Below are 19,126 nucleotides of genomic sequence, written 5' to 3' on the forward strand. Positions count from 1 at the left end.
TCTTCGCATGTGAAATATTTTGGTCACTTGAAAAAGGTATCGTATTGCCGAACGTGTGTTTTGAGTTGAGAAAACAACAGTTACTGATGAGCTATTTTCACCATATTTTATTATTACTGATGAATAGGCCTCTATCAAATTGCCAAATAAAAATTAAGGCGGGGTGCATGTCCGGTAAACATTTCAACCACTGGCGGATCCAGGGCCCGTGACCCCTCCCCTTTTACTAGGCATAATTAAAATTTGTAATGTAAAAATGGCGTTAAAACAGAAGTGTGCCCCCCCCCCCCTTTTTTTTTTTTTGAAAGTGGAAACTTTTTTTTTTTTGCTTGTCATTATTTTTCTTGGAAAAATGTCCTTCTTTTTTGGTTAAAAACCTTCCCCCTTTTTTTTTTTGCTTGTCAATTTTTTTCCTAGTCAAAATGTGCCACCCCCCCCCCCCCCCCCCCCCCCTTTTGGAAAATATCCGCCTTGCGCATTTTGCAAAGTATGCTGCATGCATATATGCAACGAACGTCGAGGGTAGCAACACACGTTCGTACTGGTATGCTGTACCGGTACACCGTACACGGAATTTCTAGCATAATTTACTATTTAGTAAGTATTAAATTAACCGCTTACATCTTTATATTTTCCATTTGGTCCAAGTGTGAGGGTTCGATGAATAATGTGATAGATCGGTAATATGCACTTTACATGCACATGTCATTTAATCATTGAACTTGCATGACTCGAGTCACTCGACCCATGTTGACGATTTCATTTCTGACTTCTGTGAAAGCAATACACAAAATCGAGCGTATGGGAACAGTACCGGTAGCGGGCTTGGCCTGGGGCGGCGCGGGCTAATCCAGGGCCAGGCCCACTCACACGTATTCCGAGATTCCGAGGTTAGTTAGTAATATAACCCAGGGGCCCGTTTCTCAACACCTGGACAAGTTAGTCATATCTTTATCCACCAACCACGGAGATAGTTCCAATCTTACTAAACCTGTTTCTCGAAAGGCTTCCTAACTAGAATCCCTTGATATCGATACTATCGGTAAAAAGAGCAGACGAGACGTAGCCTTGGTCACAAAAAAACATATTTTTCAAAAAGAACAATTATGACAAAATTGCAAATATTGTGATGAATTGGGAAATACATCTTTTCAAAATAATAGCACATGAAAATTATGCATCATACATACTTAGACCATGAAGATTGGAGCATTCAATTGCTGAGAAAATTAAATTATGAATAAATCATTTCATGACTAGAAAATCACATGTGGACGTTGAGATGGGTACCCCCGCGACATCGAATTTTAATAGTTTACGAAAGTAAACCATAACGGTTTTTTTTGTAAAATGATGATACTTATACGCCCTTCTACGATTCCAAACATCATCAAAATATAGTTTAACAAAAACAAAAATAAATCTTTGAAACTGAAACATACGATATGACAAATTCTATGCATAAATTAGAGATAGAATTTATCCAAATGTTAATAGTTGTCTGAAAACGACAAATACGAGTCCAGTTATGGATGGCCTGACGTGGTAGAATCTGTATCGATTAAATCATTTTACTATTTCAAACTGAATGGTTTTGTGGCATTTTACCAACAGTTTTTATAGTTTCTTTTTATTAGAATTATCATTGAATGCATTATCCCACTTGTTTTGTGATGTAATTTCAATCTCTATGATTGATTACGTAAGATTATTATTTACAAATATCTAGGCACTTTTGCTTGTCATAGTCTACCCACGTGATGCCACTACGTCATTAAGAAAGAAGTTATGACAGGTTCGGATGTGTCATAAATATTTAGTGAGGTTGTTGTACCCGATCTTGGTAAAGAGGGCTTTGTGAAACGGTTAGCGGACACGTAGCTCACTATCTCCGATTTAGTCAAGAAGTTAGACTTATGACGGTGTTGAGAAACGGGCCCCAGGACTCGTCCGTGTAATATTAGGCAGAGGGTACTCTCCAAAATGGGGTAGAATATGGTGTCGCAATAGCACCCCAAATAAAAGGGGAAAAATAAATTATGCACTTACGGTATACCCAGTTGTTGTGTGTCCGGACTAGACCAAAAGCTTCAGTCTCTGTATTTTGGTTGTTCCGCTGAACTACGTTGGCTCCACTAGACCAAAAGCTTCAGTCTCTGTATTTTGGTTGTTCCGCTGAACTACGTTGGCTCCACTCACCATACATAGACTGAAGGGGATGGGGCCCCGTACCTACAGCCAACGTATAGTGAACTAGCGTTTTATAGATCGCGATTTAAAACTGTTTTTTAAGCAAAATTGAAAGTTTCATGGTTTCCATTATCAGGGAAATATAAATAACTTAAGTAATTGCATACCTTGGGCCGGAGTTATTGAAAAAAATCCTCTGGATGATTGAGAAATCTGTCATCTAAGACATTTTCACCTGACCTGACGGTTTTTCTTGCAAGTTGCCATCTTGAATGACGTCATTATCGTTATTAACTTAATGTCTCGAATCGATATATCGCGATTATAACTAGTAGTACTAGTACTAGTATAACTAGTATCGTTTATCTTCGGTTTCGTTCGCATATGGAGCAGATCGTATAATATCGAAAGCAATATCGATATCACATTCGTGATTGTTGACGTTCGTTTGTAAATATTTTATAGTTTGGCTGCCATTTTGACCATTTTTATCGTGTTCAACCCAATTAAACATCGGTAAAGTATAATTTTCATGCCTTTTCATCTATATCGTTTAAAGTATTTTGTTAATGGAATATCAAATTTTAAAAGTTTGTTGTTTATACATCCTTAGATTGTAAATTCGATGTGTAAAATTACATCAAACTTTGGACTGTGAATTGACAAAAGGGAGGGAATGAGAACACATGCGAGCCCACACGTACACCCTACCGTCGGTAAATGGGGATTACAGTAAAATGTCAGAAATTGTTGAATAAATCCCCAGAAACGACGGTTATTCCTGTCTAGTCCGGACAGGTTGTGTGTCCGGACGATCAATTTTAGAAAGTCATTTGGAAAAAATTACAAGCGAAGTTTCATCAAATTTTAGTACAAAATTTTAGAAAATATTATAGAGAACAAAATAGAAGATGATTACAACTATTGAATTCATATTTTTAGTGTAATCTTAAGACAAAAAAGAAGGCTTCAAAAATATAAAGTGTCCGGACACCCGATCCCCCATCCTACCCATTATATTATAACCTCGTTCGTAGGATGAGTGATCCTACCGTATCATGGGCTCCGTAACACAAAAAGAATAGCAATCAATTGCTAAATAAACTGACCAGTCAATATCAATGATACATGCGCATTTGATTTGAAATACTTACAAGGGACCAATCAGTGCGGTTCTTTCATATTTGCAATCCATCGCAAACCTTTGTGTTACGGAGCCCAGGGGAGCGTTTCATGAAAGGACTTGTCAGACGTTTTATCAGACAAGTTCCATTTTATCCGAAAGTTACTATGGTAACTGCCTCTAAACCAATCAGATTCAAGGAAAGTTGTCAGATCTGACAACATGTCGGACAAAAATATTGATGAAACGCTCCCCTGGACTCCATGATGATATTTTTAAATGGTACTTTTTCATGATCATGGCCATAGCCATAGACATAGATAGCCAGGAGGCTTCTACAGAATAAAATTCATTTACTAACGTATGCTTACTCTCAACGAAGCCAGGGATTCGATTGCATTCATCTACACGCACCGCCAAAAAACCTCAAACTTTCGCCCCCGAGATTTCCACTTTCCTTCTAAAAGATCTAGCCCTAAATCATGTACAGGGATACAACTTCATTTCCGACATTTCTACGATGTTGATTTCATTTTTGTCTCGCCCTCCAGAGGTAAAGGCGAGACTTAGGGATCCAAATGTCATCCTTCATCTGTCGGTGTCCGTTCGTCACAAACTGTTTGAAGAGTGGACTCATGAATAAAATAGCGTATCTAACCATGGTAACAGGCGTCAATTTGGCGCACTGTGACAAAAGCGCGCATCAGCATTGGACATGTTTTATACACGCGCCCGATACGCGCTAAATTAAGCGTAATTTATACAGGAAATCTGCATAAACCATGGACTCAACCGTGGGTTTTCAAAACCACCTTTGTGAATTCAGGCCAATGACACATAACTCCTCAACCGTAAGTCGCTTTTCAACCAAACTTGGATGGTAGATGGACTTGGGGGACCTGCATGTTATGCTACAGTCAGGGGTCACATGGTAAGGTCAAAGGTCATTTTCAGGTCAACGTTACAGTTTACATGCAAGACCCTCTTATGACACCTAACTCCGCAACCGTAAGTCACTTTTCAACCAAACTTGGTTGGTAGATGGACTTGGGGGACCTGCATGTTATGCTGCTGTCAGAGGTCACATGATAAGGTCAAAGGTCATTTTCAGGTCAACGTTTTTAAAGTTTACATGCAAGACTCTCTTATGACACCTTACTCCGCAACCGTAAGTCACTTTTCAACCAAACTTGGATGGTATATGGACTTGGGGGACCTGCACAGCTTCATCAATGTTAATGATTAGGCAGTGATTTTTGGTACATGATATCTCCGTGTTCTGTGTAACATTTTTGCATGGTTAAAGAATCAATTCAGTTTCATTTTTTTCTAAAAGCTCAGAGACTTGATAACACTCAAATGTGATCGGAAAATGTCATGTCCTGCCACTAATTTTCATTGGCCTAAAATTCATACTTTAGAGGTTCCTGTTTATATGAAATATATATATCTAAGGACGTCTCATACATTCAACAAAAAGAACCAACTGAATCTGATGGGCTAAACAGTGTTAATTTAAGAGCTTAACACATTAATTTAAATTTTTGAGGTTGACACCATAAGCACTCACTTTTGCCACGTTTGAATAATTTTCCATCCAAAGGAAACAGAATGAATCTGGTTAAGCTAGTGGAGGTAAGACCTATTGGTATGTAACTAACAACAATGATAGTTATTCTCTAACTCATTTATATTTTTGGCTTCTAAATGAAAAAAAAGTCAAAAGTAGACCCTATCCGTGAATAGGACCGGTTAACATTCTATTTAAAGATTGTGTCCAACATAGATGATAGATAAAAGAATGCTATTAACAAATAAATAAAAATGTTTTTTATTTCTTTAATTTTCATTATTCTCTTTTTCATATTGTTAAACAGGAATTGACATGATCTGATTCCATTTTATACATTCAGAAAGAATTCTGAAAAGACTTAAATATGGCAACAGCAGGTGCTATAGGACCAGACAGTTTCAAGTGGGAATCATTACCTCCTATGCCTACTAAACGGGTGTACTCCTCAGCTGTAGAGTGCAATGGTAAACTATACGTGATTGGTGGAGTGAGCATGCATGGTAATCCTATGGATGCCTTTGAGATGTATGATCCTGAGAAGAAGAAATGGAACAATAGGTTACCTAACTTACCCAACAAGAGAGGACAACCAGCATTAGCTGTTGTAGGTAATAAGATAGTAGTACTTGGTGGAGTAGCAGGAGGGAAGGAAGCATCGGATGCAGTGGATGTCTTTGATACATCATCTAAGAAATGGATCATGGGGATGAAGACACTTGGAGAAAAGATACAGAACATTTCAACAGTTGTTCATAGTGAGTATTAAGTCGCAACAAGAAATGAAAGAATTAGCACTATATGAGTTGTTTTTATTCATTCTCATATTTGACGTGCAAAAGACTAATTTCTAATGTCACAGACCTTTAAATTCATCTTTTTCTTCAGCTTCAATCCATAACAATAATCAGCAATCAACAATTTATTGGTAGATCTGGGATATTAAAACAAACACTAAACAGCTTAACAGCGTACAGGTTAATAGAATTAATGTTTAGAAAAGAGGCGCAAAGTGACTTTACATTTAATTTTAATCTCATCTAAATCCCATATCCTGACTCATAACTTTTTAAGAATTTGAATTCATACCTTAGATATGTAGGACAATAGTCAGTTGAAAACTTAATTGTACTTAAGTCACAACATGCCCAAGGATTGTTTCAATGATTTTAAGTATTAATAATTAGCCATACTTTTGTTTTTGTGATGTTTCATCATATTTCCATTCTGTCATTCATCCATCTCTTCTTCTTGTACCTCCTTTCTGTTCTCATGACAGATGGAAAAGTTATAACAATTGGAGGCATGAAAGCAAACACCTCTGCCTTGCAGATGTGCAGAGTCTTAAACATTGAAGAGAACTTATGGCTAGAGCTACCTGATATGCCAACCCCTAGGTACGGAGCAGCTGCACATATTAAGGGAGATATCATTTATGTTCTAGGTAAGGATCTCTTGAATCCAGTCACTAACATGTTTACATTCATACCATGGACTGGCAAAGATTTTGATATTGTATAATTGAATGAATTAGTGTGTAGTTTTGTATTTGATATTTCGTAATAGGGATGACCCATTGTGTGTAGTCAGCCCTCGCAGTAAGCATTCAGATGGGCAAGATAATTTTTGATAAATCGCCTTGATTATGACCAATGTCAGTAATAGTAATAGAGTAATTTTTATACGCTCGTCTTGACGGGACGTATTATGGTATCACGCTCAGTGTCCGTCTGTCCGTCCGTTAACTTTTCCTTGTAAACGCGATAACTTCAGTTTAACTTAACCTAGGCTCATATAATTTGGTATGTATAATACTAGCATAGATCTAAGGAAGCCTATTGTTTTTGAGGTCAAAAGGTCAAAGGTCAAGGTCACAGTGACCTATTTTCATTGTACCCTTCTGCAGTCCTTGTAAACGCGATAACTTAAGTTTAACTTAACCTTGGATCATATAATTTGGTATGTATAATACTAGCATGGATCCAAGGAAGCCTATTGATTTTGAGGTCAAAAGGTCAAGGTCACAGTGACCTATTTTCATTGTACTCTTCTGCAGTCCTTGTAAACGCGATAACTTCAGTTGAACTTAACCTAGGCTCATTTAATTTGGTGTGTATGATACTAGCATGGATCTCAGGAAGCCTCTTGGTTTTGAGGTCAAAAGGTCAAAGGTCGAGGTCACAGTGACCTATTTTCATTGTACTCTTCTGCAGTCCTTATAAATACGATAACTTAAGTTGAACTTAACCTAGGCTCATATAATTTGGTGTGTATGATACTAGCAATTCTATTGATTTTGAGGTCAGAAGGTCAAAGGTGAAGTCGCCATCTTCCACTTTCCTTGCTTGACCAATAGCTCCATTTTCCGCGTTAAAGACGGGCGTATTATGTGCTTGCCTTAGCGACACTCTTGTTCTTAATTTCCCGTGAAAACCAAGCATGAAAGTCTAGGTTTGCCATAGTTTTTGGTCAAGAATGATGTAAGATAATGAACATTTGTGGGGTTAGTCTTTCAGTTAGTTTCAAATTTGGCTTAATATTCAGATTTTTATTTTACATCTGAGAAATCGTCATATCCACAAGATACATGCAGATAGTTGTGATAAGTAATAATGAATTGATAGTAATCTGACAGACTTGCAAGGGTCATATATCCATTATGGATCAGGTATTCGTTTGCAATGTACCTGAAGTAAGCTGTACCTTAGAGGGGAATAAAACCTTTGAACAAGTAGGCTTGTGTCGAAACAGAAAATTCAAATAATAAGAACAAAGAAAGTTTAAGAAAAATCTGACAAATAATGAGAAAGTTATGAGCATTTGAATATTGCAATCATGCTATGGAGATCCTCTCATTGGCAATGCGACAAGGATGTGTGATGTCCAGTGGTGATGTCACATGTGAACAACTTTCCCTTTGATGGGCTATAAAATTCCCTCAAAATGTCTCTTTTTGCTTTTTCTTATAGTGATACAAACTCTTTATCCATGATGTATTCTTTAAAAATCTGTATTACATGCCCTCCTATAAAAAGAACACATGATCTACTGATAGATGTGATAAAAGAGGCAATTTAAGTGAAATATATGCTAGAGTAATGGGAAAAGTTGTTCACAAGTGACATCACACATCTTTGTTGCATTGCCAATTTGAGGATCTCCATAGCATTAGCGATCGCAATATTCAAATGCTCATAACTTTCTCATTATTTGTCTGATTTTTTTTCAAACTTTCATTGATCTGTTTCTTTGATTTTTCTGTTTTCACACAAGCTATCTTGTTCCAAAGGTTTCATTCTCCTTAATTATTGCTTTTTAAAAACAGGAGGGAGAAATGGAAAGCACCCTGTCCAGTGTTTGGAGGTACTGGACTTGAAGCAGTCTAAGTGGACCAAACTAAAGCCCATTACCAAGCCTAGGGTTTTCTGCTCATATATCATGACCGATGAGAAGTTCTATTGTATAGGTGGTCTTCAATCTGATGGAAAGGACTTCCATGATGATACAGAGGAATATGATGTGGAAAATGGTAATTACCCTGGGCTAAAGGCCCTCTATCTCACCTACGACTTTGCCTCATGTCTTGGGTGTAAAATCCCTTCTTCATTGTCATTTCCTGTTGTCTTTTTTTCTGCTTTAGCCCTTAGCCACCACCCTGTGGGTCACTTCCATTGATAAGTGGGCATTATCCTGAAAAGAAATACTCCCTAGACAAGGATTCAAGGGCAAGCTGCTACAATGTAGGACACCCTAAACACAGCTTGTGTTGAGATATGCAAAATTTGCATATCTTTCATTGATTATTCGGACATAATCTACAACCAGGATATTCCCATTTTCACACAAGCACTATGTGCTGTGTATATATTATTGGGTTCATGTTTGAGTTGCAGGGCTAGAGATTTCATTTAGAATTTAGACCTTTCATCAGGCTTTTATGGAGGTGGCATAAAGGATAATGTTACAGTGGGTCCTGCAGTTTGTGCAAATTATTGAACCTTTTCGCATTTTAGATTATCGTAATTGGGGGGCTTTTTTCTGTTCAAGTTCAAGTTCCACCCTTACCCCTGAAAAACACCCTGGGGGCCACCACTCACCACCTACTTATTTTACGTGGCTAAAATTCCTGTAGCATACATGATAGATTCCTCTATCATAATTTATATGTTGGTTTTGTTAGATATCATCAGTTTTATAATGTTTTTTGTCTCCATTTGATTATTTTTGTAATCTTGGGGCATAAGAGTGACATGACATTAAATTTCTTACAAGAGCAGTTCTGATGTACAAGTCAAGGTGATCTTGGAAGGCACTTTACCTCAGTAACTCTATGTTACAGTTTAGTTGATTTGTTATTTTTTTTAAATTTGTTGTAGATGAATGGACAGACATAGATTCCATGCCACATGTTAGAGGGGACTTTTGTGCCGGGATTGTAGCAGGCAAGATTATTGTTGTTGGAGGCATGAGTAAGTATACAGTATTAGGGGAATTCTTCTTTAGTGTAAAATGCTGTTTAATAGAGGTATATAGTTGTATAATGTCAAATTGTTGGCTGGTCAAAAATAGAATAAAAAATATTAAAGAAATGAAAGACGTTCATCCGATGCTCCCACAAATATGTAAGAGATATCTATTAAGATATTCATAGTCCTCTTGCATAAAGGTGACTATGATTTTACTTTGATTTCTAGTGGAAACTACTCTGATAACAATGCTCAACAGTCAAAGATTTCATGGCAGTTACCATTGCAATTTGGTCGTATACATGATAATTGGCCTTAAGACTTTTCTCTTTAATGTGACATAACAGGCAAGTACCATGCACCAATCTAAAGAGTTGGAAGTTTAAAAACAACTTCATTAACATTTCCTATGCTGAAAAAATTATTGCAGAGGAAGAGTGTATTATTAATTGATCAATAAGGGTATTTTTTCAGGGGTTAATTTTCAAGCAGAATTGCTCTTAATCTAGTGATCATGGAGCAGCCACAATCAGCCCTTTTCAGTCAGAAGATCACAGATAATTTGACTTGTCCTTCCCCAGGTCGCAAAGCCTTACCGTTGACTGAAGCAGAGTTCCTAGATGATGATAAGACATGGAAACCCATAGCAGACTGTCCTATATCTAGAGGATCAGGTACAAGTACATTATTCCAAGACAAGCTAGCAATCATTGGTGGCTTCACACCTGATGGGGTATCTAATGCAGTAGATTTAATAGGCATAGGGTCAACATCAGAGTATGTAGAAACCTCTGAAGCCTCTAGGGGGCAGGCTAGGAGAGGTAAAGGTAAAAGGAGATGAAACTTGCCAATACTATCTTTGTAAGCTGTCTGAATTGTGAATTATTAGATTTATGAATAGAGATCATGAATTTTGACATTTTTCTAATCAGGTTTTCATTCAATACAGGAAAATTGTGGTTGATCGGGATCCTGTCACTTAAAGCTTAGTGATTGATCATGGAGCCGATATCTGTGATTCATTATTTTGTATGCTGAGCTTTATTGTTAATGAAAATCTCTAATGAGTGATATTAATTACATACTGTACTAGATTGCCTGACTGGCAGAAGGGTACTTACTCAAACATGTCTTAAAACTCTCTCATAGACTATCATTGTCCAGCAGGGCTAGTTGTTATCCTTCTATTGCTGAATGAAGACTTCTCTAGTATTATCTATGCAAGTTTTAGTTTATACAATAGATGAATTGATGAGTGATTATTATTTTTTTTTTGATGAAAATAGCATAAACAACCCTAGTGTGTTGGCTCAGTTGGTAGAGCGTCCGTCTCACAACTGGGAGGTCTGGAGTTCAAACCCCGGCCACGTCAGACCAAAAGACGTTAAAAGATGGAAGTAGCTGATAGCATGATTGGCATTCAATGATTAAAGGGATATAGCCTTGTCGATCTAGCGCAGCACAGCGGCTGCCGGGCCCATGATCTGTTGGGCAAAGCAAATTTTCGGAGTATTTCATTTCATGTCTATTTCAAACAATGAAATATGAAAAAAAAAATTTAGTCTATTCGAGACCACATAATTGATGAGAAATTCCCTCAGAACTCACAACATCTTTGTCAGAGAAACTCATACATAATTGGTATTGTGGGTAATAAAATGATTTCAATTTTCAGGTGATGAAATATTTATTCAGAAAAGATATACTTTGTGTTTTTATATATATTGAAAATGTGAAGTTATATTAAGTAATTTTATCAATTCAGCATCATTGGTAATTTTGTGGTTTCTGACTTGATCAAAGGTTTGTAGGTTTTGAATCCCCTCTTTGTGGGGTACCTTGCATGATTCATTCCTTAGATGTAATAAGCACTGTGTCTGAAGGATGCCTTCTGCCTTCTATAGAATATTGTTAAGGTAATGAGTCTTATTGCCAGTTATCATTATTTTTATCAATAGTAGAATTAGTAGGTACAGTGATTTTTCATTTTAAAACTGCTTCTACCATTTATGAAAACCTGTAATTTCAAACCTGATCTAAAATGGAAAGTCCATTTTTCCAGGTAGAAAATGCACACAGCAAAAACATGCATTCCAGTTTTTCAAAAGCAAATCAGAGTGCTTATACCAATAAACAGAAAATCACTCTCCCCAAAGTAGTAGTATTCATTATTATTGTTATCATTATTATCATGAAATCTATTATTACTTGAGTTGTTTATTAGGTTGTTTTTTTTACACAGTTTATATAGGTTGTGTTTTAGGTTGTTGTTTTTTTACACATTTGAAACAAAACTTGGTATTGATCTATTTATTTATTTATATATGTATATGTCTTTGTATATCCTGCAGGATGTAAATATTTCTCTACTTTGTTTTTATAATAATGATAAAATACAATCTATTCCAACTGCTCCAGATTTATCAAGTCCACCCCCAAAAAAATGTTGCAATAAGAACATCAAAAGTGCCATTACACTTGGAAACAGCCTTGCCAGAAATTCTGAAATGCATGAGACTGTCATCATTTCTTGTTCACTCCTATGACCTTAGGGAAGGAATTAGAATTAAAATTCTTACCCTTTTCATAATCATTTACTTTTCTGTTTGTATATAGACCTTTACCTCCAGATATAATCTATAGCGGGCAACATTTATCAAGTGTGTTTTTGACATTTGTGACCAACTCTTTTCCAGGTTCATTGTGAGAGAGTACAATAGAAACAAAGGAAAAGTAAGCATGGTACCTAAAAAATAAAGAATTAAATTTCACAAATAGAAGGGGTTTAATCCACTCTTGATAAAAGCCTGTTGTCTTCCAACCTGTAATTGTTCTGTTTTACCCTTAATTGATGCTGTATCACATTGTATTGATAATTGAATGAAGAACTCTCGACTTTGAAAACAAGAGAGCTAAAAAGTGGTACTAGTATATTTCTCTTGTTTTATATATACAAGCCTGTGTACATATACAGTGAAAACTTTCTAAAGTGACCACTCACCCAAGGGAAACACAAAATGTGGCCTTTAAAGAGGTTTGACTGATTATATTATCTGTATTTGTATGATATTATACATTACATCATATTTATTCACTTTTTGGGGTTTTGTAAAGACATTTGATATGGTGTCATCTTAAATGATTCACTCAGGGGTGGGGGTGGTGCTCAGATAGAAGAGAGTACTTTCATAGCATGATACCAGTAAAGAAGTACTATGGCTGAATTTTCTAATACCCTTTTCTTACGTGCAACATTTTCTTTGACCCTTAACTATAGGTAGGGCTTTAGTCCAGAGTTAAGTTTATTCCACTTTACATTTTCACATCATTTTTTCAAAGTGGGCTAACCCCACCCTGTGATATAATGAGACTATCTGGCATTGCAAAATATGGTTAGCCAGGCAATTGTGTTAAGGGGGTATCTCACAGAATCCTTGCAAACATTTCAAATTTGAGATTTTGCCAGGGTTCTATAAGATTGCGAAAGGTTTGTAAAACATCGTAAGAAAGTTTGTAAACAGTTTTCATTGTTGCAAACAATTTTTCTTGTCGCTAAAGAATTTATGAACATGTTCGAATTCTATTTGGAAATCTATTTTCGTTTTTTAACATTTGCTACTATTTGCAAAACAATCATTAGCCTTTGCAAACAGTTGTAAAACAGTGTTGCTGAAATTCATTTTGATTCAGCAATGATTGGGGTTGGGCTCAAATACTTTCTTCAATGACGATTACGTAATTGAAGAAATGTTCAGTTACAATTACTTTTGTCAATTACAATTTCAATTACTTTTTATGAAGTCATATTGAAATCAATTTATATTTTGTATGTAGTGTCACCCATTTCAACATAAATTTTTCTAAGTTAGAGAGAGACTGACAACATGAAGGTTTATTAGTTTAGAGAGCACTGATCCTGCCTGTTGCTCTGTTTAATGTTAAAGTCGATCGACATTCTCAATAAAGTGTAGATCTGCATGCTTTCTTTTGTAGAAATCATGATGTACAACATGTAAACTTGACTTGTAAGTCGAGCAGATCCAGCTTTCGCCTATAGGGGAGGGGGGAGGGCAGGAAAAAAGTATTTTCATCCACGCTTTCCCCAATCACCCACTTAAAGCTGATTTTGTTTTAAGGGGGGTATTCCAAATTTAAGTACATGTATAAAGATTTTAATAAACATCTTACGTATATCCGTACAAACAAATGAGGCAACTGCATGAGTTCATAAGAAATGTAACTTTGAAAAATTACATAGTCTGATTTCTTTTTGGAACCTGTGATCTTTTGCAAAATTTCTCAAATTTTTTAAATGGTCACTCTTTGCACTTCTTTATAGCAATAGTGTCTCCTCTTTCCTCCACATCATGGGAAAGGATACAGTTGCATGCAAGAGATATATAGATATGGAAAAGAGAAATAAGCAATCAAGAGTAAATTAAATTATAAAGTTAGTAATAAAGTAATCTAATTGAAGTCAATTACAATTTTTTTATTACTTTTCCTTTAGAAATTTCATTTACAAATTACAATTACAATTGTAGAGTTCCAGTTACACAATATTTAGGAGGCTTGAGAGACACGTGTGTATAGTTTGACTTCTTTATTTGAACTAAATTCATTTGTACAATTAACTTTAATTTTAGCATGGATAGAGAGAGTAGTACAGAGTACTTCATCTCATTGGAATGTGTGGTTACCCGAGTCATCATCTTGTGATGTCTCACACAAAGGAGTTTCACAGAAATTATCTTAAGTCCTTCCACTTTAGTATTACTATGATTTCCCAATCATAACAACAATTACTTGAAAAAAATGTAATTAATTACGTAATTGATGAATTACTTTATAATTGAGCCCAACCCTGCCAATGATAGAGTCCAAATTACCACATGGCTCCTGAATGAAATTGACTCACTGATAAAACATGTGTATCAAATGTTTGTGAACTTTTTTCCCCCATTTTGAAGCAGTTCGCCAACAGATTTTAATAATGCAAACAAAAATTCCTAAGAGTTTGCAACACTTGTCAGAAGAGTTGGTGAATCCATAATTTACAACGTTCGTAAGTATTTATTTGCTGCTCAGTGAGATACCTCCTTCAGCAAGAAAGTCCTTGGTTGAATAAGAGTCATTGTGAGAAAAATACCCTGTCAAACAAAGAACGTTGCTCCATACATGCCGAGGCATCCACAGCTTGCATCCAGTCAGTGATAAGTGCTCATAAATGACTACCACTAGTCTGGGATCAATGAATTTGTGTGAAAAAAACAAGTATTTCCTAAACCAGGGTTAGGTAGAAAAATTGGTCAGAGCGAGCAGGAAAATTACAGGACAGGGTTAAGGATAATCCAGGATTAAGAAAGTGTGAGAAAAGGGTCAAAGGTGACTTTAAATGAACCGTCCAGGGTTCAGCATGATATGTACTATCCTTGAGTGTTATAGGGGTTCTTTTTTAATAAAAGTCCATATTTGCATCAAAAAAACAAGTTTGTATACATTTATCTTAAATGCATGATGGTAATCTTTTAAAGCAACTTCTAACTAGATTAAAATCATTATTGAAATACATGTTTACTTTTAAAACTTGACCATATCTGGCACTTTAGGGCCAAAATTATTGTCTCTTTTTTTTTCTTATTTTCAACCTCTGTTACTAGGAGTCATTAGGCATTGTTTCACCAATCAGAATTTATCTTATAAAAATGATTGATTAAAAACTGAAAACCCCAGAAGCTACAGATAATTTAGTTTTTTGTGAGTATTTACCAAAATTGGGTAAATTCTGTAAAAAAAAAATGTCCTTTCCTCATAGAATATTTTAATGCATAGTTAGACATGACTTGATTTATTATGTTTGTTTTTTTGTCTATAATGTTGCAGCAAACTTAGAATGTTCATTTAATCCACATCCACTTATGTTTTAGACGGTTCATGTTCCAATTTCTGTTCAAAAGTGTCCTACCTGAAAAATGAATCAACAGAACACCTGATAAAATATTAAATTCCTATAAAATCTGATTGGGTGATCTCATGCCTCTAAATTCATAAGAAATTCATTTTCACTTGTTTACATCACACAATAAGTTAAAACAAATGATTTAGTCCAGCAAGACAGATGTGTATACCATGATTGTAAAACGACTCATGCTATTTACATTGCTCTTTTGTCATACATCAAATAAATAAAGAGGCTTTATGATAATGCATACTATTGTTTGCATACATTTGTTTTTAATAATACCGTCTATACTACTAAAGAGGCTTCACTTATCTTGTACTAATTGCATTAGCCAAAAACTGGATTATCTCTTCTATACATGAACATTTGAACTGCCCACTCTCTAATATCAATATGAACTTTGCCCATGTATTTCATGATAGAAAACATTCTCCTTTTACTTTAAATGTTAACTTTTGAATTATTATTTGAATGAATTTGCCTTTTATAAATTATGTTATTATTGAATTTATATTACATATTATGAATATTATAGTATGTGATATTGTTTTTTTTTGTATTTTTTTTAATTGACTACAAGTACTACTACACAAATGCATTTGAATTAAAATCATGTTCATATGCAATTGAAGTATGTCATAATGTTATGTAATGTACATTGAAGTTTTATTTTGATTTAATACAATTCTTTAAAATCAGGTATATGCAGGCTTGACAAATGAGATTTCTAATAAAAAAGAAACACTCAGCAAGGGAGCAGAGCGACCAAGCAGGGGAGGAGATACGAAATTATTTTTCTAAGTCCACACGTATCCTTACTCTTATTCTAAAGACGTAAGTCATTCATATTGGGGTCCAGAACTATGGTGGGAAAAATAATTTTGTGGGGGGGGGGGGCATCCACCCTCCCCCCCCCCCCCCCCCCCCACAATGTGGACCTTTTTTATATTTGGGGGTCAAAATTGTGCAGTCTAGTTCATTGTTTCATGAGATTCTCCCTTCCATCTACAACAGAAAACATGATCAATACACTCCACATAAGTAACTTTCCTTATAATTTTTTTCTTTGCTTCATTAGTTATTTTACATGGGATAGTCTTGAGCACTTTGCTGCCTCCTCCATGTACTTCCTCTTTAAGGTTTGCTTGGTTCTCTTCAGATTCATTACTAACCTGGCATTGAAAACTGATTTATATCTTTCACATTCCAAACTTCTGATAATACGATTATATCAAAAAATTATTTAAATTTATCTTCATATACTTCTTCAATATATCAAATTGTGTTTCAAAGAGCTAGCATTTATATGCAAAATGGAGCATGACTGAGAAAAAGTTTTTGTCAAGGAAATATCAGGAGGAAGTGATATTGTTATTTGAAATGGATTAAGTTCTGCATTATTAAGCATAATTTTGGAATTGTAGTATCCATTGCTTTCCTAAGTATTATAGAAATTAGATATTTAACCGTATTTTCACCCTGGAAATATCATCTTTCGAAAGTATGATAGGAGCTGACGTCTGGACCTTCCTTACATATACCTTTCCTTTGTAAGTCCATAAGAACTTGTACCCAGCATTCTTTTTAGCTCCATTTGCAAGTCCTAGCAGCTCTCTTGTTGCAAGGTTCTTGTTGAGGAAGATCTTCATTGTGCTGCAAAGGTTTATTTCAAGATCCACAGAAGTTGTGCCCCATAGATGCTTCCTACCATCATAAACAGCATTTCTAGCTCTTTGATTGGTAAACCTAACGATTATTGGTCTTGGGTGCTTGGAAGACAGTTTTTGTGCTCCAAGGCGATGTGCTATATTGATGTCGCCAACAGTGATTTCTGGGTTGATCCTTTTAGCAATGATCAGTGCCACATCTGCTGGGTTCTCCTCATTAGGAATTCCAGCGATTTCAAGGTTCTGCCTCCTGTGATACTGATCGAGGTCTTGAACTTTACAATCTAGGGCATCTACCCTCTTCTTGAGTCCCAGGTTTTCATTCAGTAGCCCCTTATTCTCTCTCTTACGTTGCTTTGTTGTTACTTTCATTTCTTCATACTTTTCTCACAAGAAAGAGAGAGACCTAATGATGTTTTGCTGCCCTCCTTGTACATCATTGACAGCAGTTTCTAGAATGGAGAATTTATTTTTCATAAAGCTGGAAGCATTGATACTTCATCTCTTAGGTTCTTCATTAGATCTAGGACAGCCATTCTCAATTACTTTTTTTGAAGCGCCACATTTCATGTTGAGAATCTGTAATGCTCCACTGTCCATTGCGCAAACCAGCAATGTATCAGCGGAGGGGGTTCAGAGGCCCCTGGTGGGGGTCGAGGGGGCAGAGCCCCCAGAAGTTTTGGAATATGAGGCCTTTTAAATTGCCCAGAGGGGCTCTAATTAATATCAACAGAAGAAATACAAATGCCAACAAACTACACAATATCAATAAAAAATACAAAAAAAAGACCAGTGACTTTTTCACAACATACCAATGATACCACTAGTTCAGACTGTTCTGCCCCAGATATATTGGCTGAAGCAAGTGGCGTAATGAGTAAAAAGAAAAATGAGGGGGCTAGATATGGCAGCTGGAGCAAAAATATTGAACTTTGCAATACAAATATCTATATTTTGACATAATATTAAGAAAATAATACAATATTCCACTCTTTCCCTTTCCGTTTCTTTCCTTCTCCTTTTTTTTCCTTGGCCATGAAACACTTGGGGGCCCCCAATCGCCACACCCCCATCTGTACGCCAGTGGTTGAAGCTACGTTCCCCGATTTTGCAAGGGTTGAAAATTAGGCGTTGCACTGCACTAACGCCCCAAACTGCCCCCCTCTCTCTATAACTCACGTGCAGTATCATTCATTCAGTTCATGTTAAGCAAGAGTGTATGCAGGCAATCACGGCAGACAATGCATCTGAGCATACATTTATTTCACTTTTACAACATCGGATTTTAATCGGCTTCGGAAACAAAGTTTCTGCTTGTTATGTCCCAAATTCATAATCTTTTATGATCAGGATGTTCTTTGAATATCATATCATTTGATGTTTAACTCTTAACCAAAACGTATACTCTGGAAATGCAAAATTTCTCGCCGTTGAAATAGAAATCCTACAAACGGGGTTTTCAAATCACTTGTGCCGCACAAAAACTTTGTACAGTGTAGAATAAATAAAAAGGAGAACACCATCGATCCTCCATAATAGGAGTTATCGAGTGCTAAATTGGACAAAATTTGAGGAAATCAATTAGCAATTAAGTGTCAAGTAAAGAGTTTTTGTTTTCTCTTTGTATTAAAATGATCACCAAAACCTTATTGCCATGTTACTGGTAGATACATTTTTTCTCCCTTATTTTTCCTTTATTTTTTATACCGGCTCCCAAGCGCCACTCCGCAAGGCTCGGTGCGCCACAAGTGGCGTGCGCGCCACCTATTGAGAACCCCTGATCTAGGAGATCATCTTCTTCATTAGCAGCTTGCTGCTTGGATTTCTTCATTGGTGTTTGCATCAGTACTTTGTATTGTTATATGTCTCAGGGTGCATAGAGATGATAATACATAGTTTAAAAATGCACAATGAGAAGTGCTAGATTGAATCTTCCAAATTTTAAGCGGATAAAATGGTATGGAAAAGACACATGAAAGTCACTAACATTGACCTAGGCTCTCCTGTAGACCTCAAATAAAGTGAATTATCTGATTCCTTGTATCAAACCCTGCAATATGGTATATTTTTCAATCCTCAAAATTTATAAAATTGTTGAAAAACCAGGAAAACCTCCCGACATGTCCGTTAGTCATCAGCACCATCTTG

The 19,126-nt window shown here is 35.9% G+C and overlaps 1 protein-coding gene across 1 annotated transcript; it reads left to right on the plus strand.

Moving 5' to 3' along the window:
- Positions 1 to 500: 500 nt before the first annotated feature.
- On the plus strand, positions 501 to 14,838 carry LOC129256707 (kelch domain-containing protein 8A-like). Its single transcript, XM_064097715.1, has 6 exons — positions 501 to 597; positions 5,191 to 5,641; positions 6,163 to 6,327; positions 8,209 to 8,412; positions 9,260 to 9,352; positions 9,931 to 14,838. Exons 2-6 carry the CDS (start codon positions 5,251 to 5,253, stop codon positions 10,188 to 10,190), a joined length of 1,113 nt encoding a protein of 370 aa, XP_063953785.1. The 5' UTR covers positions 501 to 597; positions 5,191 to 5,250; the 3' UTR covers positions 10,191 to 14,838.
- The last annotated feature ends 4,288 nt before the right edge of the window (positions 14,839 to 19,126 follow it).

The sequence above is a fragment of the Lytechinus pictus genome, chromosome 3 (assembly GCF_037042905.1).
Source record: "Lytechinus pictus isolate F3 Inbred chromosome 3, Lp3.0, whole genome shotgun sequence".
Lineage (NCBI taxonomy): Eukaryota > Metazoa > Echinodermata > Echinoidea > Temnopleuroida > Toxopneustidae > Lytechinus > Lytechinus pictus.

Excerpts from the sequence above, each read along its gene's own strand:
- LOC129256707 (XM_064097715.1), top strand. The coding sequence starts at position 5,251 with ATGGCAACAGCAGGTGCTATAGGACCAGACAGTTTCAAGTGGGAATCA. Across the intron at positions 5,642-6,162 it reads CATTTCAACAGTTGTTCATA|ATGGAAAAGTTATAACAATT; the intron begins GTGAGTATTAAG and ends TTCTCATGACAG. Across the intron at positions 6,328-8,208 it reads AGATATCATTTATGTTCTAG|GAGGGAGAAATGGAAAGCAC; the intron begins GTAAGGATCTCT and ends TTTTAAAAACAG.